At 40.6% G+C, this 26661-nt stretch overlaps 4 protein-coding genes across 4 annotated transcripts in view; 1 reads left to right on the top strand and 3 right to left on the bottom strand.

The window, feature by feature from the left end:
* Positions 1-5090: 5090 nt before the first annotated feature.
* fhl2a (four and a half LIM domains 2a) lies at positions 5091-10528 on the top strand. The gene is made up of 6 exons (XM_008328085.3): positions 5091-5316; positions 7758-7935; positions 8021-8195; positions 8277-8446; positions 8544-8730; positions 9480-10528. Exons 2-6 carry the CDS (start codon positions 7780-7782, stop codon positions 9629-9631), a joined length of 840 nt encoding a protein of 279 aa, XP_008326307.1. The 5' UTR covers positions 5091-5316; positions 7758-7779; the 3' UTR covers positions 9632-10528.
* Positions 10369-13170, bottom strand: c16h2orf49 (chromosome 16 C2orf49 homolog). Its single transcript, XM_008328084.3, has 4 exons — positions 13013-13170; positions 12702-12859; positions 12038-12296; positions 10369-11827 (listed from the first exon to the last, which is right to left on the bottom strand). The coding sequence occupies exons 1-4, from the start codon at positions 13166-13168 to the stop codon at positions 11771-11773; spliced, it is 630 nt and encodes a 209-aa protein (XP_008326306.2). The 5' UTR covers positions 13169-13170; the 3' UTR covers positions 10369-11770.
* A 1538-nt stretch (positions 13171-14708) lies between these two features.
* Positions 14709-18891, bottom strand: gpr45 (G protein-coupled receptor 45). Its single transcript, XM_017039735.2, has 3 exons — positions 18743-18891; positions 16546-16654; positions 14709-16068 (listed from the first exon to the last, which is right to left on the bottom strand). The coding sequence occupies exon 3, from the start codon at positions 15948-15950 to the stop codon at positions 14808-14810; it is 1143 nt and encodes a 380-aa protein (XP_016895224.1). The 5' UTR covers positions 15951-16068; positions 16546-16654; positions 18743-18891; the 3' UTR covers positions 14709-14807.
* A 6234-nt stretch (positions 18892-25125) lies between these two features.
* Positions 25126-26661, bottom strand: part of pou3f3a (POU class 3 homeobox 3a) — a 3190-nt gene continuing 1654 nt past the window's right edge. Inside the window, exon 2 of the mRNA XM_017039755.2 lies at positions 25126-26616. Within this exon, the coding sequence (XP_016895244.1) occupies positions 25794-26616 (823 nt within the window). The 3' untranslated portion in view covers positions 25126-25793. The remainder of the gene's footprint in view (positions 26617-26661) is intronic.

Genomic DNA, 26661 nt, shown 5'->3' with positions numbered 1-26661 from the left:
CTTTCATTTACTCCTTATTCCCATTAAAGGTCTTTTTATAATTGGACACATTTTATTTGCTTTATATGAATTGGAATTCTATACTAGGTTGTTCATCCATGTATGTTGAGAAGACTTCATTAAGCCATGGTCAAGTACAGGAGTGTCCAACATATGGCCCGTGGGCCTTATGTTTTTATTTATTGCACTTACTCCCATACTCACCAGTTATTTCTTCACTCTTCTCGTCCCCAGTGAAGAGTTGAACAGTTCTTGACTCTTTATCTTGTAACCAGAAGAAATGGATATGGAGTCTTCTGGTCCATTACACTACTACAGTATATTCTTAGAGTAAAGAGAACCAATAAGAAAGCTTGAGTTACAACACTGTTGATGGTAAGACTCCTTTTTTACAACACTGTTGATGGTAAGACTCCTAAATGAACCACTGCAATAGAAGAAACTCAATCCACCTTTTTATTTTGGTAATTAAACACAGAGACAGTTGGAGACCAATGGTGACGTTTGTGGCTCGTCTGTGAACAGAGGGGGATTTTTTTTCTTCTTTTTACTGCTAACAAACTAAATTAATGTAATTCTTTTACAAAGCATAACACAATTCCAATCATTCATTAACTGCTGAGATTTAATCTGTAGACTTTCTACAAATTTCCTGTGGTCAACGCTCATGTGTGTCACAGCGAATGATACTAATCTGGACTGGACAGCCTTTGTATTTAAAGTATATCTTTTAAAATGAAAACAGCTTCAATTTTAAATATTACAAATGATAAGTTCTTGTCTTTGTGGCGCAATCGGTTAGCGCGTTCACCTGTAAACCGATAGATGGCTGGTGTGGGGTCATCCAGCGCCTACAACCACAAAATTGCGGTACCATAGTGTGGCGGTTATCACACCTGCCTTACATGCAGAGAGGCCTGGGTTCAACTCCCAGAGGAACCACATACTTAATGGCCTTCCTCACAACCCATTAGGAAAACTAATGAGAGCGACCATTAAATCAAACACAAATGTCCAACAGTTCAGCACTGTATGGTTGGTAACACCCAGTAGTCCATGAGACTCGCACTGGACACTTGATAAGCTGCAAGTACACTTTCTGGCCACTGTGGAAGCTCAAAATGAGTCTGTCCCACATCATCAGTTCTAATTATCCAGTTGAGACCCCTATCATTGACAGCGCACATTCTTCAAAATTAGTTGCTGGTATCTATTTCGGCCACTTTGATTGGCAGTGCACTGAAGTTCGTCCAGAAGATCATATGAGTCTTGGGTGACTCAGAGAAATCCCAGTCCCACTGATTACTGCGGTATAAATGATTAACAGTTCTCTGGTGATGATAGGGTCTGCCCGGCTTGACCTTTACACATGGCTGTATTTGCAACAGAAGTAAGCAGGGGGCTTTAGCATCACGATAGCTGTGCGCCGTGCCCAGACAGCTGCACCTTTATCCGCTGGCCTCAGCAGCTGAGTGGGAGGCCCCGAAACTGGGGAGGGGTGGGTGAATAAGTGTCAGCTGAAGGTGAGGGGCAAGGAAAGGAAAGGGAAGAGACGGGGGGTAACGACTAAAAGCATTACTTGGACTGTGTTTCATCTGGTCGTAAAACAGATTTGCCTCTTGAGGTATACGTTATACCACAGGCCTGAAATTAAGTGGAGATTTTGCTCAATATCTGCTTATAAAAATGCTACTCTCACAAAGCCTCTAATTTTAAATTTTTACATACACACACAAGAAAAATATATATACATATATAAATATATATATAGCATACCTTACACGTACACTACGTAACTTTCATAAACTTAGAATTAAACTTACGTATTTTTTTTACTTTAGGATGGTACATATTGTGGATGTACTGCGATCATACATGCATGCCAAATCACTCACACAGGCACCACGCTCATATATATTGACTCACTACCATCCTTAGCACTCACTTTCTTAGGACTCATCACTATTATGAACAATAATGCACGTGAAGTGAACAAGTGAGGCAGCGTGGGCTGCTCCCAGTGCTCGGCTTGCTCGTATTTTGAAATACCCTTATGTCGAGACGCTCATATCTCGATGTTCCACTGTAGTAGATTTACCTTCCTGTTTTCTGGCCATTATATTGGAGGCAAACAACAACAAATGTCACAAACAAAAAGCACATGGCCTTCGTTCTGGATCTTTTCCATTCTACATTCTGGAGGTTGTTCTCCGTGTTGTACTAGGCAAGCTGCCCAAAAAACATGAAGAATGTGGTCTACTATAGAGGACAAGTTTGTCTCGTCAAACATAGGGCTAAAAGACGGCAACTTCTGGTTCCAACTGGATTTCACGTGGTAACACATTCTGAATTTCATATTCAAAATGCCCACATGTTTTTACAGGCCAAAAAAGGTCCCCACATTCTATAGAGCAGATGTTGATCAGACACTTTGGTCTGGTCTAATGTGGAGCCAAGAATGTTGGTGCTGTCACCACCCTATTGGAGGTCTGCTCAACTGTACGCAATTAAAAACGGAGGTCGTCAGACTGTCCTGAGGTTGACTGCAGTTTTTAGTCTACAACAGTTCTGGATGGGAGTTGTTTTTATTTAGGGATGTTTAAAGGGCCAGATTTGGGCAAAGTACGGCTCGTGGCCCAGATATTGCCCGTCAGCCTTTGTAATTCGGCCCGCCAAACACTGATACAGGATATGGTACAGACGGGTGTCAATCCAACTGTAATGACTCTTGATGCCACCAAATGTGTCGAACCTCAGTCTGGCCCATGAGCCAAAACATCTGGCCACCAGTAATCCCTGCAGCAATGTGTGTAAAGACAATATATAAGCCACTATGTCTGTGAAATACAGTACAATATATTGGGACCACACCCTGATTTACCAATGCGTGGTTAGACTTTCTTGGCTGTTTCAGTATTTTCTTGTTGAGTTACTAACTCTGACATTCTGGACCTTTAACACTTATCATGCTACTTCTACATAATGCAATTGAATGTATAGATTGCCCAGAGAGGGACAGTAAACACTGAGTGACTGCCACTGACAGTACATGAGTCTCTCACGTGGTTGCGACCAGTTTGTTTTATTACCAAAAGCCAAGTGGACACATGAATGTTTGGTACAGTCCCACTAATTCAATCTGGTTCGGGGTCTTGTTGTGTTGAAGCAGGACAACAACCTCTTCTGTCTGGATACTGTCACCTGACTTCAATTTGTCATGGCAGCCCAGCTGACTCAGCTTCCTGTTTGTCCCAGCGGACTGTTTTAACTTGGTTTTCAGTTATTTATTGGGGAGCTTCAACACGTCAAAGGTTTGCCTGAAATTCAAGGAGCTACAGATTTGAATAAATGCTGGAGACAGTTTTTAATGATTAATGATGTTTTGAATGAAAGTGTTCTCCAGCAGAGTTTTAATTCCTGAAGCAGAATTCAGTTTGTTTGTTTTTTTTTTACTAAACTTTCTTGATATGGTTAAGTAAAAAAAAATAGCTTTTTTATGTTTTGCATTTTTCTATCTTTATGAAAAAAGTTTGTCACTTCTGCTGTAAATGCACTTCAGCTAAGGCTAGCCCACATAGCAACATCACTATATTATTAGGCCGATGCCTTTTAACACATTATAAAATTACACTGATCTCTGCACTGACTCTCTGATCTGCCCCTAGAATGAACTAGGTCTACATACTGAATCAATTACTGTAGGTATTTAAACTGAATAAAGGGTTAATCAGGTTAATATTTTGTATTTTGCAATATTATTTCACTAGTTATTTTAGGATTCACACATCTCAGACTACATCTGTGTTTACATGAACACCATTTCTCTATTAGTAATCAGTCGTAATGTGCCAATTTACATTGGTTGTGAATGTGCAAAATTATAGGCTCCGTTAAACTTAATGTAAATGTTTTAGTTGAGCTGGTTTTGGTTATTATTAACAATAGGGATCTGGTCTGGCTGTACAAATGAATGAGAGTCAGTGCAGAGTCCTTAAAAGAACAGCAGTATGAATATGTGCGCAAGTAAAGGCAGAGATAGCAAGACAGAGTGTGAGAGAGATAATCTTAATGGGACACTGATGACGCATTTTCTGACTGGACGGTGTCCAGGAACCACCAGGTCAGGGAAACCTGTTGCAGAGCATGGGGTTGCAGAAAATAGTGCAAGAATCTTCTTAGAAACCAAGTGGGTATCCGTCGCTGCCAGGCCTACAGTAGATACCATATCCAACACTCGCTGGCTGTTTGGGAATGAATGTGTAATTCCCTGGAGGAGGAGGAATATTGGGAAGTAGAGACAGATGAGACACATGAGCACGACTGAATTTCACAGTAGGAATGATCTTTGACCCTTAGCATGTTTTCCATCTGTTTGAAAGGCCATTGGAATATTGAGGTATTATGTAACAGAGTACGTGCATGCAGAGTGTTACGGTAATACTGTCAGACTATTTGTAAGACGCAGTCAGTGCAGTGGGGTTGCACATATTAGAAATGGAAAAAGACGAAGATGTAACTCAGTAACGAGGTGTATGAAAAAGGTCAAAAAAAAGGTCTCTAGGAGACACGTCGAGTCTGAACCAGTTTAATGTTTACAAAAATTCACAGTACAACTTTTTTAGCTTTGAGATCCCATTTGAAGGAAAATAGATGTCAATGTATGAAGGTGAGAACATCAACATTATTCACTCAGTAACTTGCTGACATCTGATGATGTATGTTTACATCACGATGATTTTATATATTGCTTAAATATTTTATAATTATAATAAATATCTCTCTTTTTACTTTTATTGACATATCTGCAGCAAGTTTGTGATGCTAACGTGTCAAAATGGATCGCCATCTGTGAAACTCCGAATTGAATGTATTGAAGATAAAAAAAAAAAGACTGGTCCGTTTCTAGAATTGACTGTAGGCTCAGGCTATTTCTTAGTGACACTCTTGTTTGACACATTATCTCTAATAAAAAAAAATAGATCAAAACAGAAATGCAGGGATATACTGCTGTGAATAAAGAACAACAGAGTGGCCTTAAAAGGCCACACGGCCACTCTGTGACTGGTCAAGTGAGTGAATGGTAGGGGAGGTGGGGGGGGGGGGGGGTAATCTCTGTGAAGCACCACTGTATTTATAGAGCTTTTAAAAAAAGATTTTCTGTTCCCCTGGTACCACTCCCTCAATGGCACCGCCCCTGTTTTCAATTAGCCCACGATGGGTGGAGTAATGCAATCAGGAGTAACTTCAGCTCAACACAGGCTCCTACCCTCAGTCTGACACAGACTCCGCACAGGCACACACTCCTCAAACAGGAAGGTAAGACCCAACTTTGTTTCCATCCATTCACTCCTCCATTTGTCCCCCCTCCATTCATCCTCATCACTGGTCTTCATTTACCATTCCCCTCCATCTCCTGGTCCACAGCTGCATCCTCTTGTACGTCTTCCCATCACCTGCACAGCTCTCCCCTCTCTCCTCTCTCTCCCCTCTCTCCATCGTCACCAGCGTCCTTTATTGTTTCACCACCTCGACTTCAGCTTCATCTTCTCAGATACTCCCTGACTTCCCCTGTCATCAAACCATTTTCATTTCTATTTCGGGTCAGCAAAAAAAATGCACGGCCCTCGTCAACCCCGGATCACTTTCCCTCCCTCTTCATCAGCTTCACACTTCTCTGCAGCTAAACTGTTTATGAAGACATTGGTTCAACATGAGGTGATGCAGAAACTATGGCAGATTTGGCTGTTCTTTTCCAAATGTACTGTAAAAAAATGATTCCCAGCCAAAGGAAAGGACCTAATATGAATTTTTTGGTTGTCTTTCGGTTGGGAAGAGTAGTTGATCTCACAAATACGTTCTGTAAAATCCGTACACTAATGTACAGCTTTAAAACATCTTGATGTAGAGCTGAAATTGAATCTTATTCCAATTTAATTACTGTCATGTTCCTAGAGTTAATGACTTTAACTCTGTTTTTAAAGGAACGGAACTTTTACTGGAACTTACCATGTAACTGGCTGCAGATAAACTGCGAGGAATTACCGCCGGGGTAGAATCAAAGCGACTGAGAAACAGCTGCACAGTATATCTAAGTGGATAGAGGTTTCATTTGTGGCAGGTTGAGATTATCTTTTTTTATTTTTAGGAGTCAGATAAGTCCTTATATAAACGAGGTGAGTCATTGTGGGGGCATCAGACAATGAAGGGAATGTGGGATGGCTAAAGGAGGCTCGGAGCAGAGGGGTGAGGGCAAGATTAAACGTCTTAACTTTGAGCAGGGAGCAGATAATAACTCTGTGGACATGAGCAACATCACATAACACTCAACGTTGAACCAGGAAGGAATCACAAATAGATCAAAGTAGTCTTAGCACTATGTAACAGATAATTTAATCTAATCCAGACAAAACCCAATGTATTTATAAACCTCACCAGAAAACAAAGCGAGTTCGAGTAAAAATACATACAACTGATCTTTTGGAACTGATCAGTGGAAAATATAACTGAGTAGGTCAGGATGATTAGATGGAGCCAAACCACAAAATCAGACATTTGCCCACAGGGGTGTATGACTTACCCAGGAGTCAACTTCTGATTCAGGTACCAATGCTTCAGTATTAAGATTAAAAAAGCCAAAGAAATTTACATGACACCATGAGAAGAAAGCCTTACATTAAGAATCTGAACCCAAATAATTCTTTCAATTCTTGCCTTAACATACAGTACATAACTGAGGCACCACTGCATAACTAATTTGACTGATAAATTAAAGGCTCATTAGCATGTTTTATTCCCAAAAAGAATTAGGCTTTATTTGGTGTTTGTTTGAATAACCTAAGTTTCACAGTCATCTGTATAGAAGTGGAGTTGGAACCAAAAAAAGTAAAAATGAAATACAGATAGGTCAATGCAGCGCTGCACAGGAGTGAGGTTTGAGGGAACACCAGTACAAAGCTGCATCTTAAACACCAATTAGACGAATGATGGGAGGGCAGCCAAGAAATCCAATACCTTAAACCAGAAATCCAATAAAATGAGTAACGGGACTAATTCTCCCCATTTCCCTTCTCATATATATAGACATATAATAGTCACATGAGCTGCACGTGTAAGGGAAGGGAGACAAAAGGCCTGGGGTGGCGTTAACAGGAGAGCTGCACCGTTATTCCCCTTTGTTTCTCTGCTATGTGACTCCTAAATTCACACCCAGTCAAATATTTAGCCTCAACTATACTTGGTCAACATAGAGGGACGAGTATTCAGGCACCGCAGCTTGGATAACCAGAGGGCTTAGCAGCCAGACCACAGACAGCTGCAGATTGTGAGTAGTCATTATTTCAAGTGCCACTCAAACCCACTCACACACACACACACACACACACACAGACCAGGGTCACTGTGATCTGGCGATGACAGCTGGAGGTGAGGTGATGGATGCGTCAGAGTACAGTTGTGTGCAGGGTGTAGGAATGCATTGGGTCAAAAGTTAACTGTCTCTAAGCAGGACTGATAGAGGTGTTATTTATATCCTCCTTGTCTGTCAACCGCTGACCCAGACCAAAATAAAAGACTGTCCAGAGGTTTGGACAAGGAGATGAAAGCGTAAATAGAAAAGATGTTCGTACTGACTTTTATAGTGTAGCCTGATTTTTTTTCTTTTTTGACAGAATTATTTTGATGCAAGAAATTCTGGTAATGTAAATTCCTTGTCTTCATAAAGGAATGGAGAAAATATTTATCTGTCGCTTAATTTCTAGCGGGGGCAGACCTTAGGTCAAAATGACCGATCGCTACGATTGCCACTACTGCAAGGAATCCCTTTTTGGGAAAAAGTATGTCCTGAGAGAGGAGAATCCCTACTGTGTGAAATGCTATGAGAGCCTGTACTCCAACACCTGCGAGGAGTGCAAGAAGCCCATTGGCTGCAACACCAGGGTAGGAGAATTTACATTCGACATGACTAGATGTCACCGTTTCCGTTCATGTGTTACTGAAACTTGTCATTATGACCGTTCGTTAGGATCTGTCCTACAAGGACCGTCACTGGCACGAGGACTGTTTCAAGTGCTTCCAGTGCAAGCGCTCCCTGGTGGACAAGCCCTTCTCCACCAAGGATGAGCAGCTCCTCTGCACTGAGTGCTACTCCAATGAGTACTCCTCCAAGTGCCATTCCTGCAAGAAAACCATCATGCCTGGTAAGGCAGGACGTCCACATGTGATCTTGACCTTGTGTTATCTGGGAATCCACCCAGCTCACTTTATTCTTTAACCACCAGGCTCTAGGAAAATGGAGCACAAGGGCAACAGCTGGCACGAGACCTGTTTCACCTGCCAGAGGTGCCAGCAGCCCATCGGCACCAAAAGCTTCATCCCTAAGGACAGCAACAACTTCTGCGTGCCCTGCTATGAGAAGCAGTTTGCCATGCAGTGTGTTCACTGCAAGAAGGTTAGACTGCCGCTCTACGTTTCTAGATGTCGACAGGTGGTTTCACATTACAATCACCAGAAAACCACAAACAAATGTGTCATTTCCTCCATTTCAGCCAATCACCACTGGTGGCGTGACCTACCGTGACCAGCCTTGGCACAAGGACTGCTTCCTGTGCACCAGCTGCAAGCAGCAGCTGGCTGGCCAGAGGTTCACCTCAAGAGATGACTTTGCCTATTGCCTCAACTGCTTCTGCAACCTGTATGCTAAGAAGTGTGCTTCCTGCACTACGCCAATTAGTGGTAAAGACAGCAACTACACTGTATTTCTCAGTTGTAGGAGGAGTGTTTAGAAGATCAAAAGTAGACACTAGACTTATTTGAGATGCTTAAAGAACTTTCACCCATAGTCAAATACAGTTCTGTTTTGACTGACAGATGGGAAACTTCATATTTAGTTGTTAATTTGTTGCCATTTGTGTGGTTTTTGGAGTCTCTGTCAGTCTTATTAAGATTGATGAGTCGCCACTCTGGATCACACTTACGGTGGGTCACAGTGGAATCCTAAACTCACCACCTACTGTATTTTCCAGACTATAACTCGCACCTGAGTATCACCACCCAAAAAATGAATAATAAAGAAGAAAATAACATATAAGTCGCTCCGGAGTGCAGGTCGCACCAGTGCCCTCTAGTGGCTGTCAACGTGAAAATAATGAACATGTAAATTTTCAGTGGTACAGGAGTAGCACATACTGGTACACAAGACTAGAGTGCCCCCTAGCCTCTGACAGTGTGAAAATAAACGTGAAATTATGTTTTGAAATATAGAGTATAAGTCACAAACACAGCCAAAGGATGAAAAAAGTGCAACTTATAGTCCAGAAAATATGATAAATGTGACTGCCATTTTGAGTTACCTATGATTAAATTTCTTCTTCTTCTAAATTTCTGAGGATGGTATTGATCAAGATGACAGTGAACCTTCACAGACCTTTTCCTGATACAAAGTCTCAGGTTTATCTTGACATGACGTGAATTCATTTTTTCAGGTCTTGGCGGCAGCAAGTACATTTCCTTCGAGGAGCGCCAGTGGCACAATGACTGCTTCAACTGTAAGAAGTGCTCTGTGTCCCTGGTTGGACGTGGGTTCCTCACTGAGCGTGATGATATCTTATGCCCAGAATGCGGCAAGGATATCTGATTCAAGATTCCGAGTAAAGGACAAGAATCTTCGTCTGACCGACTACAAATACTTATACAAATACAAATACAAGTACAAGGCACAAGCAACGATTACTATCTTGGCAAAGATATTTAACATTGCTACAAATGTAAGATGGTTTTAATGACACCAAATTAAAAACTACTAACAGCATTATAGGAATTTATTCAAACTTAATATTAACTAAGTAACCATTAGTTGAATGTTGACTGAATAAAATCAATCAATAAAAAAATTAACTGTTGGCATGGATGTAATATCTGCTCATAAATCAACAACAAACACTGTTTGATGGATGCTTTTTGAAAATTATCAGCAGAATTTATTGCAGACTTTAAGGTAATAATTATAATGACTGCTTTGTGCATGGATTATTATAGGGTTTGAGGTTTGTGAATATGTCCTGCTTTAACTAAAGAAATGTCGACATTGATTAGTTACATATACAAATGTTTAATGTACTGTGGTTGTGCATGAAATTACTCTAATTAGTACAAAATAAACTTAAACCCAATATAGTTTATATCATAAATGTTATTTTAAAATATAAATAATATATGTATCTAGACAGTGTGTGACCCTCAAGGGTTTGTGCTGGCTGGTGGCTACATCTAAAACCTTTTAATGCCGCAAACTTGACGGTTAATTTCAAACTGCTTTATTGTTTGTTTATTTTTCAAAGGCAACGCAAAAATGTAATAAATTAAAGGATGTACTTAGTATATGTGATAATTTATTTACAAAAAGCAACTGTTTGTACTACAAATATAACACTTGGTTTGAGCATTCAAAGAATTTACAAACATTGGAAAAATGTGTTTGAGCAACATTATTAACAATTATCCACCACAGTTTCAAATAAACCCCGTTCAAAAAAAGACTTCATGTTTCCTAGGAATTTTTAAAGGACGACGCCAACTTCACAAATGCTTTGTTTTTTTCAATCCTACAAAAACCAGTGAAGTAAAAATAGTTTCAGCCAGACACACTTAAACCCATCCTGAACTAAGGGATTATTTACACAATGCAAACTTTAAAAGAAACATGCATGCGAAATAACACTGCTATTACAAATCACAAATCTGTGTAGCTTCTGTCTAAAATAAAATTAATCAAACCACAAAATTCAATTTTCAAAACTCAAGGCCTTATTGCATTTTAGTCACTACTGTCCAGTCACTATCACCGTGAAAATCAATCCTGTATCACGCATACTTTAAAGATGAGCAGTTGACTTGATGTTATTTTCCCCAATGGTAAAAACAAAAAATGCTTCCTGCCAAAGTATTCATCCCTAATGCTGAGACTCTCAATTTCAATAAAATTAAATAACATAAAAAGAAACCCTTGCCAGAAAAGTTAATACACTTTCTGAAAATGTAATGAAACCTAATATGTTACATAAGCTTTGTTTATTGTCAACTGTGACGTCAACTTGTCCTGTCTTGTAATGTAATTCATTTAAATGGTCTTCTAATGTCAGTTCACTCAAAACTTAAACTGAAACCCTGGACTTGTTTAGTTGAACACAACCCTGATATACTTGCAGGAACTAAAGAAAGACACACAAAGATCTTAACAGCTCTAAGTCTCTCTCTTTTTTATTTCTATAGCAATCTGCTGCCATCTAATGGGAGGGCTTTTAATTGCGCTGCCTGTCAAAGAAATTATTTGCACTAAATCAATAATGGTTTTCAAAACAATTAAACAGAATTTGATACTTTTCCAAGGCTCACCTGATGATCACTCACAGTGTTGCTAACCACTGGTGCATACACGGACCATGTCTGTTATTCTCCCAAAAAGAAAACAATAATGACTTATTAGAAGCATTGCAACTCCCGTCCTTTAATCCACACAAAGATAAAATTAAAGCCCATAGCATTATGCATTGGCCATCTGAGGTTATAGATAACTGATGTTAAGAGCACTTGAGGTTGGAGAGATGAACTGCTCCATCATATTGGCTCTGTGACCGAACAGAGAGCAGAGAGGTGGCTTTTACTCACAGGTAAGTGCTGAATGTTGTGTCTGAATGTTTAGACATACAGTATGAGGAGGAAAGGGAGTGAAGACTCTCAGTGACCAGAGACATGAGAGGAGCAATGTGTCCAAGGGTCAGGGCCACGTTACATGCTGGATTTTCTTCTTAACATCCGGAGATTTCACTGCAGCCTGGAAGATAAGAGATCAGAAGGAGATATTTTATTATGATTTTTACAGGGAATAAGTTTGTATAAAATGTAAGGTTTAACCTTGACCTGGTTTAACATCAGTTGTGGTTTGATTCAATATAAATTCTCATATGAGCCCCAGAAACAGCATAATTGACATTTACATGCTGCAAGACATTATTGTAGGAACAGCAGAAATAGCAGTTCTTACCGAGCTGATGGCTTCTTGTTTGACGTTTGCTGTGTCAGAGTTTAGATGTTCAGATGTGGAAGAGAAAGAGGAGAAAGAGGAAGAGCTTTCTGATAACCTGCGGATTGGGTTAGACTGGTTTCCAACTGGTGGAGGTTTTAACCTGTCGGTGATTCGTGTTGATGTGTTAGATTCCTCTACTTTCTTCACTTTTAGTGGACAGGAATGAGCGGAACTGCCATCAAAGACAATTTGCGGCCTTTTCCTACTGTTGTCATCACTGGACCAAAAAATTATAAAACAATGAATAATGAGAGTGATATAGTGTATGTGGTTCAATTTTCACCTATAAAAATACACATCTTAGCTAAAATACAACCAATACAAACAATGTTATTTGCACATAATGCAGGACAGAGTTTTTGATTATCCGATATGCCTCGGTTATTTGGCACTGTGCTCTTGTGACAACCATACAGAGCAGGTTTGGCACCATTGTCCTATCCTAGAGACCCCTGGCTCAAAGGATTGGGGATTTGTTAAACACAATAGAAGCTATCCATGTTTGCACCTGTAACTCTGCTTTTACATTTGAAAACGGCTAATAACAGTTGAAGAAAATTTACTTATTTAAAAAATATTTTGGGATTCTTGAGAGTCCAGTATCATAGAGATAACACTGTACCTGGGTGTCCGATGATTCGCTGTTGACCCTCGGCTCTTCGCCACTCTTCTACCCCAGCGGCTATTGGGCAAAGTCCGCTGCGGCAGAGGGATTACATGCCGAAGATAAAGCTCCGTCAGCCCGTCCCGACCCCCACACTCTGCGGTACGAACGTGTTTCTAAAACAAACACCAAAACAATGCCGTTAGCCCGCCATCAAACGTGTAATCGTTGCTGACTGAACACTTTACCAAGTAGTTAGCAATGCCGGTTTTATTAAATATTAATCAGAAATAAGCGCAGTTTTTACATAATCTACGTTTGTTACTCACCTCCTTTAAAACGAGCTTTAAAAAATCCTGAGACAACAACTCAGGGTGTAGTAATAAGTCGACATCAGAGGAAGAAATATCTTTCTGTTCTTTTCCCCTGGAAGCCGCCATATTGACGTTCTGGTGCTCCCAGCATACACCGCGCCTGGTCGTCATAACGTCTGGAACGTAAATTGTAAATATGAAAAAGTACCAAAAAGGATACGGATACAGTTCAATAAATGTTTATTTGGTGCTTATCTTTATAGTTTGTCTATTATTAAACATAAACATCCTGTAATTTCACTTTAAAATACTCCATTACTGGTTGTTGATGTCTGCATTTAACTACTGTAATGTTCAATTATTGCAACTGTGTTCAAGGTAAATGAGATTGTGTCTTGTCTTAGTCTACATATGATTTAATTGTTTGTACAAATGTAACCTCGTTAATTACCACTAAAACACACTACAAAAGTTTCAACACATCCCTGCAAATTAAACGTCACAGTGTGGGAATGGTCCTGTGTCACAGGACTGAAACACTGACAAACACTGAGACTGATCTGTCATCAAATGATCCGTCTGATCTGGTAATTTTATTAACTAGAAGAGTAAAGTCATGCTACAGTAAACACGAGATCTACGTTAAAATGTCACGATCATGGGGTTTTGGTAATGATGAACACACATTTGGGTTTTTTTTTTTAATGATTTGTGCGTTTGTTTTTTCTTCACATCTTTCTCAACAGTAGTGGATAGTTGATGTATGCTGTGTGTTGTAGACAAAATTAGATTATATGTAGATTATTTATTATATAATAAACATATATTAAATATGATTTGATTCTATGATTTGATTCTATTCATTAAACCATTAATCCAGCATGTTTTATGTTCCTTTTAATATCAAATACAAACAACCTGGACTGTCAACAATGGCTTACATGCAATTACATCATCTGTCATTGTTTTTGAATAACTGCTTTTACAAGTTACATAACCAAGGTACAGACGTTTGTCTGATTTGTTCCGGGAAGTCGTTGATTCGATTAGCAAGAAGAGCACAGTCACGTGTCTCTACCTGCTGCAGAACAGCGCCTCTGCGTGGCCACAGAGCAACCAGCGTTGTTCGGTTTCTGCATCTCTACAAAATGTACAAACAGAGACAATGTCTGAATGACATAGAGCAGTGAGTAGTAATGGTGTTGTACAGTACTTGTCTGGTGTGACAAATACTATAACTACATCAACAGAGCATCTTAAACTACCACATTCTATCTATATGGTTCTGTCTTACCGTATGATTTTTTTTTCTAACCAAGAACCAAACTCAGGCACTCCCTGAAGCCCCCCACAGGGACACAATCATCTCTGTTGCTCTGTGTGGTAACTTTCTGGAAAATGTTCATCCAACATTTCAGTTGATTCGATTAGCAAGTTAAAAATAAGGTTGCAAAGAAACAAAATACATTTGGCACGTTTAAATAAAAATCACAAAATGTTAAACAAGTTTTAAGAAACCTTAAAAATAAGGTTGCAAAGAAACAAAATACATTTGGCACGTTTAAATAAAAATCACAAAATGCTTCATTAGACTGGCACAGAGAAATAGATTGATAGGTAGATAGCTAGATAGATAGATAGATAGATAGCTAGATAGATAGATAGATAGATAGAAAGATAGATAGATAGATAGAACGATAGATGGATAGATAGATAGATAGATAGATGGATAGATAGATAGATTGAAGAATGACCTTGAAACTGTAAACAGCTGCTGTTTTTTTTTAATGTATGACATTCTCCTCGGGTATTAAACCGCCGACTGAGTTTCGTTGCATACATAAATGTTACTTGGCCTGACTCTTCTGTGGCTCCTGTCTGGCACTTTGGGACACAGTCTGCAGCTTTTGGGTATGAACTCCTGACAGGCTTCTCTGAACTTTCTGATCCTCCAGCAATAGATAACGGGGTTGAAGACTGTCTTCAGGTAGCTGAGCCATAAAGCTGCGATGCTGATGGGGTAGAAGACTGAGCTGTAGTAGAACTGTCTGCTGAAGACGGCCAACAGACTGACCACTGTATGAGGCAACCAGCACACGGAAAAGCCAACAAAGAGGATGAGGATGGTTGTAAAGGCTCTGGTCTTGAAGCTCATATCCACCTTGACCTGAGGAGGGCGCTGTAGGCCATTTAGCCTCATTTTGCTGACTTGGTTGAGAGCCGGCAGACAGGAGTGCTCACTGGTGTGGTTGTGGATGCGGAGGGTGTTGTGGCGCACCGTGTTCAGGATGCACATGTAGGAGTACAACATGACAGTAAATGGAACAAAGAACACAGCAACTGCCAACAGCACCGTGTATGCACGGTCTGCCGTTGACTCACTGTAGCCAAGCACACACTGTGGTGCCCAGGAGCCACCAATACCAGCTGCACCTGTCCTCCAACCCACCACTGAAGGCAGGGACACGAGCAAACTTAACACCCAGGAACCAGCAATGAGTATCTTAGCTCTGTGTGGGGTTAGCTTGTCCTGCCGCTGAACAATGATGAGGAATCGGTCCACGCTGATGATGAGCAAGATGGACACGCCCTCCAGGACAAACAGCCAGTACAGCATGATGGCAGCTCGGCAGAAACCACTCCCAAAGCTCCAGTCAGAAGTGGCGACAGTGACGGCGGTGAAGGGCATGCAGAGCACAGACAGCATGATGTCTGAAAAGGCCAACGTGGCCAGCAGGAGATTGATAGCAGAACGCATGGCAGGTTTCTGGTAAACTATCAGACACACAATGGCATTTCCAAGAAAACCGATGGTAATCATAAAAATCATTATGGCTGCCAGAGTGACACGGAGAGTCACCGATGCCAGAACAGTCGTAGATTCTGACGGCAGACTTTCCTCTGGCTCCATGAAGTCACATTTCTCCAACAGGCTTTCATTACAGAAGGCCATGGCTGCAAAGATCTCAGAGGATTTCAACCCAGAACAAGAAAAAGAGTCTACATGGCTGATTATTAATGTGGCGTGGACAGGCTGTGGTATCTCTGCTGCTGGTCCTCCATGGTGACATCTAAGGCACAAAAACACCAACATTTAGCATACATTAACCATGAAATATACTCTACAGGGATCATATACTCTAAATTCTAGTCCAAGGTTTTCTGCAAAGCGTTTTCTGGTTTTACTTGGTCATTTGTTTCTTCTTTATTCATGTTTGGGCTTGTAGAATCACACAGGGCAACTCCCTTCGAATCTAATCTAATCTGAACTAATCTCTCCTAAATGCCATATGAACATCATTTCACAGCATAAAAAGTGTTTGCATTAATGTGTCAGAGAGTCTCACGTTCCAAAGGTGTCTTTTTAAACATCAGAAATAGAAGCTGAGATCAGTTACTCAGCAACACGTGTAAATACCATTGCCACACCCAAGGACAATGAAACACGCAAGTGTGAGGTTCCGCAGCCTCAGTGTGGTTAATGTTTAACAGCTGAGTTTCATGAAATTCATGTACACACTGACTCACACACACAAAAGATTACACACCCAAGGTGAAGTCCTCCGCCTTCAGTTGGACTTCAGAATTGAAAACAGTCTTGATTAAACCCGGAGGCATATTCATGAAACAAATGTCAGCAGGTGTCCATTTCTCCTCCTGGTGGATGGAAAAGGAATAGTCAGCAATTTAATTTCATCTTCAAGAAACCTAATCCGTCCAGTTTCCCTCGATGTAACTATTTTTAAGAACCTACACACACTGTCTACTATCGTATGTACCACAACTAATTATTATTACGTTGTTCGGAAAGTCTGTATTAAACACGTGCCCTTGAAGCAGTAGGTTGGAGACCCCTGGTTCAGCCATATCATACCTTGTGTTTATGTATAACAGATAAGATTCATGTGGCCCCTTTGTGGTGCTACTGAAATGAAACTATGACATGTCTATGAAGATTCTCAGTCATCCAGCTCATGGTCAAGGTTGAAGAGTCTGTTAGGCAACTGGACGAAGAGGCTCTTTCTGAAGACGCCTCTTGGATGAGAGGCGAAATGTCTTCTTGAGAAAATCTCATGTCCAGTTTCCTAACAGACTCTTTGACCTTGACCGTGACCTGGATGACTGAGAATCTTCATGGACATGTACCAAGATTAGCTCAGACATATTTAACACTAAGAAGAAGTTAATAATTACTAGCACTAAAAAACACTTCAGGTTTAGACAATTGCTCCAAAACACATATTTGTTCATATTGACCTGATATTCAAGTCACAAACCTTCGCAACCCAAGTCGATAGACATTATTCGTAAACTCCTGGGAAACGTGATGCGAGACTACCCAAAAAAACCCAAACGTGATGCGAGACTACCCAAAAAAAAAACATCTTGCAACCCACCTGAGGGTCGCAACCCAGTCTTTGGGAAACAATGTGCCAAGCCATTCAAACAATTCAATCTTTTTAAATAGACATAAATAATTGCAGGACTGTCACAGGCCCCTATATTGTCAGTTTGTGTGTGCGGTTCTCATCACTGTGGATTGTTACTGAGCCACAGGAAAGGTAACATTATAACTACTGGATCACTTCGAGTCTACATGACAACCACATGACAATCTATCTTAAATGTGATCTCTTCAGTCGCTGCAGCCACATTCTAACACAAAATCCCTCACAGGCTAGTAAATAGCATGGCTGGTGGTTGCCAAGGTAACAAGGTCATCACTGCCATGGAAACAAGCAGCATATACTCTCATCACCCGTGCAAACTGTCCTAACCAAACATTTCGTCTAAAATGGTCTGACAAAAGATGAGGAATACAAAGTATTTTGATACACTCTGCTTGAACTTTTTTTTTCTAATAAAACTACATACTAGTGATAAAGTTGAATACAGTAAAGGTAGAGAAATAATCCATCGAGGTGGGAGCATTAGCAGACGTCAGTTTCACCTCACATCAAACAAAAGCGTGGCTACACCCTGGGAGTGAGACAGGAAATTGAACAGACCCATGTTGACAATCTATAGTGAGAGGGGAGTGTCATGTGAATGCACATTAATGGACCATATTTTAAAGTACAGTTTGCAGGCCCTGGATTAGGTAACCTGGTCAACAATGTCAAAAACATCTCTGTTTTCACTCATATACTGTATACACTCATCAATTTGTTGAACCCAAGATTTTTCATGATTTGATAGTGATGAATATTTAGGTTTATATCCCGGAAGATGATCATCATTTAAATGACAGTAAAGATCAATGACAATGATCAGAGGCGACAATGATAAGTGACAGTAAGACTGCCAGGTTCACAGTCAAATATTTGAAAATAATCATTTCGAGTCTAAAGTGATCTGTTGGAGGCACATTCTGGAAAGAATTCTGAGTGCTGGGAAATCACATCGTGATCTAGATTCAGTCAGACGATTACGACATCGTTGCCACTCAGTCACAGCCTTCAGTGGCATGAATGTTCACTTTAAACCAATATCTATTTCTATATATTTCTTAAAATGTAAATATATTTAAACATCAGACATCCGTTTCACACCTCTCTCTCTCTCTCTGTCTGTCTGTGTCTCTCGCTCTCTCACTCTTACTCAGGCGCGCGCGCGCGCGCGCACGTATGTCCATAAAGAAATAATTTCAGATTTTGGACACGGAATCATACACATCTCCATCTATCTTTTCCGTCCGCACTAAAACAGAACAGACCTTGTGAACAGACAACAGACCAGTCTTACCGTCAGTCATTGGCTCCAGCAGGTTCTAAGTTCTATTCTCGTCTGTGGTATGTGGAGGTTTCCTCTGTGTCTGCGTTCACCAACATCGCCAGGATTTTCTTAAAATATCCCACTTTGAACGTTTTGCTGCCGTAAATCGATTGCAGCATTTGCCTTCAGCAGATGACGCTGCTGACGCCACGAGAGCAGGTGGTCCCCAGAATTAAAGGAGCAGCGTATGTAAAATAAAATAAAATAAAATAAAATAAAATAAAATAAAATAAAATAAAATAAAATAAAATAAAATAAAATAAAATAAAATAAAATAAAATAATCTACAGTGTACATTTTAATCCCCTAAAATCACGTGACAAGGCAAAAATAATTTAAAAAAATGCTGACACTTGCAGGCAGGTGTTTTGGGGTCATTTGATTTTTTTTGCTTTTTTCCATCCATTGTTGAAATATTTTTCTTTTCTTTCTTTTGCACTACAGTGATTATAAAGATAAAGTTGTAGCAGGCATGCTGTTGGGGGACTTACATTAACATTAATCCAATACACTGTAACATTGCAACTCCATATAAAATACATCTTGTTTACAGATAACATACTTTACCTAGGACAGAAAATAAATTAATAATTCTCTAACATAAAAGCAACATGTCTGGTTTAGTATTTCAATTTAATGTATCCCCATGATGTGTATGCACATGTACACCATTGACATTAATCCAAAGTCTCTCACCGTGGAACTGCCAACATTTGTATGTGAAATATGTCTTTTGGTGGGATCCAAGCTGGTTGCAAAAATCTTACGCCATCTTTGTGTTTATGTAGCCTAGATTAGCCTAGATTTCTGACCAAATAGGCAAAAGATAGACAGTCATCCTGAAGGTCAATCATCCTTTATCGTTATTCATCATCGTCTACATTAACACATTTGTCCAGAAGATGGCAGCAAACAACCTCATGTCCACTTGGCCTCGGCGGTCAACCGTTACGTTCAAGTACGTGCTCGTGTTTTTATTTGTCTGGATTTAAGACTGAAGCCAGTTTTAAACGATTACATGTGAACGCACCACGAAGTAAAGTCTGGATAATTCAGTATGCAGTTTCTGAGATGAGCTCACTGCACGCAGTTTTATCTTATCGCGGATAAAATGTAATTAATTTGCGGGTGATCATGGAACTGTTGTGTTCTCCATCTTCACACACACGCAGCGTCTTCACAGATCCCGTACCCAGGCTGAGATTCGCCTTCATGGGCCTGCACTGTATGCTTGTCTAAATTGGCATCATGCCCATGTGTTGAACATGCCCGTCAAAGCAGTTCCACTCCAGCGGTCTGGCACATGCATGCTCCTCACGTTCACACACACACACACACACACACAAAGCTCCACGGTGAGAAATTTCATTTCCCTGTCCATTGTTCTGCAGATGTTTGCTTTCAATCCCCTCTAATGGAGAAACTCTTGTACTTCATCCTTTACCAAAAAGGTGCAAATAATAATTTTCGGAGGAGAGAACACACAATTTAAAACGACTGTGTTACATCAGGACGGAATGAAAGTCAAATATTTCATTATTTGTGATATTAAAGCCTAATCAAAAGCACTTCCAGGGTGTTCTATTCCGTCACACCACTGCCTCTGACTCTAGGTAGGAGCTATTCCGTCACACCACTGCCTCTGACTCCAGGTAGGAGCCGCGCGCGTGTGTGTGTGTGTGAGTCTCACGAGTTCCTTTTCACACTGAGAAAACCCGTAACGTGTTAATCAGTGTTAGACTTTAGCCGTTAACCAGTCTCCCCAAGGTGAAAATAATTAACAGCAAACCCTGGAAACCGATAATGTGCAAACCACGTTGAAATAGTTGTGGATGAAAACTTTGCTGTTGTTGAATATTGAACAGATGCAGGTGTGTGTGTGTGTGCGAGACTGAACTTTAAGACACAAACAGCAATGATTATAAACAGGGTTTATCGGGGCATAATTGCTGATGTAAAGTGCCTCTGAAGGAGCTTTAAGAACAATTACGGGCCATTATATTAGCAGTTGTTGTGGGAGGATGTAATAGCAACTTTAATGGGTGACTACCAACAGTTCCCGTCCCATTGATGCAAGAAACAATTACAGCTACTGTAACATACTAGTGCATAAAAACACCATATGGCTCAAGAAGCTGGAGAGCAGGGGGTGGTTTGAATTGCCCCATCATAGTATCTTATAGGGCTGAGAGACATGCTGCATGTCAGGTAGCATTTTCTTAGTACCAAGTTAGAATGAACTAACAATTAACTTGACGATCTAGACCAGGGGTGTCAAACTGAAGGCCTGGGGGCCACATCAGCAATACGGTTCCCCTTGAAGGGCCGGTTGTAAATGGAAGACTGTATAGATCAGGGTTGCTCCAACCACCAGTACCAGTCCATGGGACATTTGGTACCAGACACAGTGAAAAAATATACTTTATTTTTTACTAATTTACTTCATTCAAAGAAAATCCATTCATATCTATTTACTTTCTTTATTGAAAAATAATCTGGCAGGAGTTCAAAATAAAAGTCATTCAGACTCTGGTACAAACAGAATAGAGTCTAGTAGATGTTTTATTTTGACATTTTAATGATCGTTCAATGCTCAGTACCTTGGTACCAGTCTGTAGTAACAGGTGGTACTGGCTGACCAGTTCTTGGAACAAAAAAGGTTAGGAAGCGCTGCTATAGATGTAACTACTCCATAACAGACTAATACATGTTTCTGCAATTGTTTATTATTTATTCAAGCTACAAATATTGTTCATTGCTGTGTAATAAAAAAAACCGTTTAATTTCTTAGGTTAAGAAGCTCCGCTGCATGGACTTTACTAAATGAATTTTAAGCTCCCACGGACCACACAAAACGGCCTTGTGGGCCATATTTGGCCCCCGGGCCTGAGTTTGACACGTACGATCTAGAACTTTATAAGTCAATAGTAGAATCTCCTGGGATATGGTATCCAGAACACTACAGTTACTACAGTGGTGAAGTATTTTAGCTTCCTCAGAACTCAGGAACATCATCAGTACAAAATGAGGGCAAAATGTCTATTCTCATTGAACAAAGGGAATGCAGTTGATAATAAGGGTGGTGTCCCCCACTGTGACACCTTTAAAGAAAATATTGAAACTGCAATTTATTTTCATACTGCACCCCCACTACAAAGTCCTCCCCCCCTTTAAGAGCCTGCCCCCCACTTTGAGAACCGGTGTGCTACACAGTGATGTTTATGGGTTAGCACACGTATGAAAAGCATAGGTTTCTTCACATGTCTCACATACACTGTAGACCAGCGTGGAGGTGTAGTTGTTCCATCCTTGGTGGGATAAACCGCTCTGTTTACGTCAAACTGTGTGGTTGACTTAGCTGCCGTATCATCATGGGCTCATACGCCTTCATATTCCAGCATTGATATTCACAGGCACATCCAACATCACGTAACGACGGAACCCTTGAAAGGGATTTTTTATCTCCCCCAATCCCAACCTTATCTCCCATCTTTACATGGCTTAGCTTTGAGGGGATCACACTGCAATTCTGGAAGCTTAGATTCTGTCATCTTTTTTTATTTTATGAGTGAGCTTTTTTTTTACTTGATGGAATTGGAAATCCATCATGTACATACATACTAAAATATTATAATTCATAATACCTGTATAAGTTAAGATTACAGTTGAGAAAAAGCTCATCATAATAAAGAAAAAAAATAGAGAAGGATTTTCTCAGAACATGTTGCTGTGTAGCAAAAAAAATATCACAAAAAATAGCAGACAAAAATGAACTGCCAGTTAAAGTGAATCAGATTTAACAAGAACCAATAAAAACAACAGCCTGACACCGGCCACATCTTTTTAACTATAGTTTAAACACGAGGATCAGTGCTAATGTTGGATGGTGTGTGACGTTGCAAAACTAGAAAAAACAAATGTAGCAGCACTGACGATGTGTCTAACTGCATCCCTGGAAGTATTTTTAATCCAAAAAGTCCTGGAATTTTCTCATCTCCCACGTTACAGTCAGCCATCAAAGTGACCTTGTCACATCCTCTTGTTTCCTTTCAGCTTCTCCAATGTTTGAAGATTTACCTGAGGTGACGACAGATGTAAAAGCCGACGTGGAAGAGACTCAGTCAAACCCACTGTTCATTTGCAGGAACTGCTATTTATAACCACCGGGCCAAAGTTTTCCTAAAATCCTGCCAATGTTCAGCAAAGGCACGCACAAACTCCCTCTCTCTCCCTTCTCTCTCTCTCTCACACACACTCCCCCACACACAGATCCTGTCATGTTAGTGTTGAATGCCTACCTGTGTTTAAATGAAGGGGAGAGAGATCCATAAAAACAGTGCAAACGTGATTCACTTGTGTCCGAGTTTCAGTGGCTTGTTTTCATAGCACCGGGAGCCAGATGCACTCATGCAGATTCTAACGTCCGTGCGGTTACGCATTAACTTCCAGGTTTATGTGTCAGGATTTCAGCAGCTACTGTGGCTGACCAGATGATCTTTGACACGTCACTCCCTGTTTCTTTGGAACAAAAGTTTCTGCTCCGACACCCAGAATGATTATCAGTCTGACCTTTGACTCCAGCTCGTTGAGAAATGTTCTCATTGACGCGTGTTTTGAAGATGGGCTTAAAATATCGACATACAACAACATACAGTATAATGTGCCCGTCTTCCTTTACTGATGTACCTCAAGGAAATCAAAAAGTCAGGAGGTGCTGAGATCACCCCCTGCTGGATCACATGATAACGTCAGACGGTCTAAGTTGACTTGTTTCTCTTCTACAGTTTGATTCTTTTCGTAAGGTCACAGCAGTAGTGACAAAGACAGGTTACTCCCTGGACAGAATCACCAGTTACAACCATTCACACTCAGATTCACACATGAGGTCAACTCAGAGTGAACTATTAACCTCGTCCATCATGTCCGTGGACTGTGGAGGAAAACTGAAGAACCTGCATGGAGAAAACCATGGAGCGATCAAGTGCCTCCACATAGACCGATTTTTATTTCACAAATGCAGCTGTTCTATGTTTTTTGAGGTTTTTTTTTTGTTTGATTAAAGGTGAAAAATTAAAAGAAAAAAAAGTCAGACTTCTTAGCCATGGAATTTCATTTTTGCAGACACATTATGAAAAAAGGAACAGAGAAACTGGAAGAAGTGGGAAAATGATTTTCTGCTATAGAAAATAATTCAGCTACAACATAGCTGTCTGGTTTCTTTTTTTTTAATGTTTTGGTCTGTTTTACTTTTCGATTCTTTCTTTTGTTATAACACAATTGTTTTTGTGCCGTTATATTACGTTAAAGCTGAAGACTACAGTTATTGTACAACATCAAATACCTGTTCACATATTTGTTTATTGTTTTAGCTGGGCAGGTTTTCTGCTACTTGTAAATCTTAATTTTTTATTTTATTTTATTTTTTTTCAGATTTGTACATCCTAGGATGATGCTTTACATAACACAGAGATGCTGCACACCTTAAGAAATAAAAGGTGGGTTTGTGTGAATCATCAGCCGTGATAACAACAGTCGACTTCAGTGTCGGTCTGATGAAAATGTTAGGGGTCAGAGTTACGACCTCAGGTCAGGCCGGTTTTAGCTAACACAGACTGGTCCGAATAATAAACACTCATAATAATCATCAACAAATTCACATCCACAAGTGTTAGTCAACACCGAGGGACTTTCAAAGTGATTAATAACTTGTTTGGACTTTCCTGTGATTTGTCATAATATCAAACAAACAGCAAAGCTTGACACAAAGAAAGAAAAGCAGGAAAAGACGGAGAAAAGTGTAAAGAAATTTAGTTCTTGTTGAACTTAATACTAAAAAAAAATCGTACTGAACGTGTTGACGCTAACCAAACGACAGCAGGTAAATATTTAAGTAGTAATGGTTTACTCCACTGTTTAGGACATTATTCATGAAGGTCAAAGTATGTCCTAAAACATGACGTCCAAATGTTGCTTATCAGAGGGAAACTCAGGCAAACTTTTTTAAAATTTAAAATGTTTGAAATATCTCCGGATATAAAATACATTATAAATCTGTAAAAATAGGTTAACCATTTGACCTCTCTTTGTGTGTGTGTGTGTGTGTGTGTGTGTTATAAATGTCTCCACACAGATTCTCTTCCCCCCCTTTTCAGATTTATTTAAATTATTCCTTGTTCCAGCGAAAATAAACACAGTAAGGGGATAACGGGCAAAAATAAATAATCCAAATGACCACACAGGAATACACAGCAGATTTACTTCTACATTAACTTATGCAGGGATTTTGGTTATATAACGTCCAAATAAAATTGAATAAAAACAGCTTTATATGAAGAAACACTGGAGTTGACTTCTTTTTTTTTTAACTGCGTAATAACATAAATCCACATACACAACAGAGAAGTGGAAAAAACACCTCGAACAGAAAGATCAGTTATTGCTCATCATAGAAAAAAACAACCTAGAACACGGTCAATCAATGTCTCTCACTTTTATAAAATACAATGTAGAGCTCAGACATAAATCTGCAGCATCAGGGGGACAGTTGACTTTGGACTGTACACAGTTGTCCACTTTAAGAGTGTGTGTGAAATTGTACTTTTTGTGACTTTTGGTGTGGGATTTAGGTTTAAATGACTGGGGATAAAAAATGATGTTTTCCCTTCAGATTTAGCTGATTTGTAGTGCAGAAAGAAGTCGGCGTGGTGCATAACAGGGACATTTTCTGTGGAGAACAACAGACATGTGCACTGAAGAAGAAAACAGACGAGAAACACACGGGAGAGTTTAGTGGGGATCGGTCATATAAATGAAAACCTTTCAAATGAAAGTTTATCAACGGTAAACTGCTTTGATGAAATGTATCTTTCTTTGTTAGTTTGACTGATCTGAACAGAATTTGGTGTCATCGGCCGAACTATTTTTCCGAGTTTGTCCAACTTATTTCTTTGAATTCTACTCAGGGACAACTTTGTCGAACTATGTCCGGACGCTGCGCTGATGTAAATATTTAAAGTCGTTTTCACGTGTCGCTGTACATCCTCTTGCAGTCTATAGATGGAGACGGAGTGTCTGGACCCATGCTGCCCACCTGTGAGTACGCGTCCTCCGGGGTCCGGCCGACTCCAGGCGGCGTCATGCGCTTCTCTTTCTGCCTGCGGTTGCAGAACCAGACCCGGACCACTTCCTTCTCCAGCTGCAGAGTGTCCGCCAGAGAGTTGATCTCCTGCGCGGAGGGTTTGGGACACTTGAGGAAGTGGCTCTCCAACGCACCCTTGACGCTCACTTCGATGGACGTGCGCTTTTTCCTCTTCCTGCCCTGCGTCGCGATCTTATCGATGCTGGTGGGACTCCCCGTGGTGGAGTCGGCTTCCTCCAGCCATTTGTTGAGCAAGGGCTTCAGCTTGCACATGTTCTTGAAGCTCAGCTGGAGAGCCTCGAACCTGCAGATCGTGGTCTGGGAGAAGACGTTGCCGTACAGGGTGCCGAGAGCCAGACCCACGTCCGCCTGCGTGAAGCCCAACTTGATGCGTCGCTGTTTGAACTGTTTGGCAAAATGTTCCAGGTCGTCGGAGGTCGGAGTGTCCTCGTCCGAGTGAGGCTCTTGGTTGACGCCGTGGTGCTGGTGAAGGTGTGACTGGTGACTGTGATGGTGCTGGTGGTGGTGGTGAGGATGGTGCTGATGATGAGGATGATGCGGACTGCCGTGGTCCAGCTCCGGAGACTGTCCTCGCACCAATCCCGGGTGCATGAGGCTCTGTCCGGCGTGTGAGCTGAGCATGCCGTTAACGGTGAAGCCTCCCGTCTGGGAGTAGATGCGGCTCTGCTGCTGCTGCTGCTGCTGCGCCGCGGGGATGCTGGTGTGGGGTGGCCCGGCGCCTCCTCCCCCC

The sequence above is a fragment of the Cynoglossus semilaevis genome, chromosome 16, assembly GCF_000523025.1.
Source record: "Cynoglossus semilaevis isolate Cse_v1.0 chromosome 16, Cse_v1.0, whole genome shotgun sequence".
In the NCBI taxonomy this organism is placed as follows: Eukaryota; Metazoa; Chordata; class Actinopteri; order Pleuronectiformes; family Cynoglossidae; genus Cynoglossus; species Cynoglossus semilaevis.
This window is presented reverse-complemented; position numbering and strand designations above follow the sequence as displayed.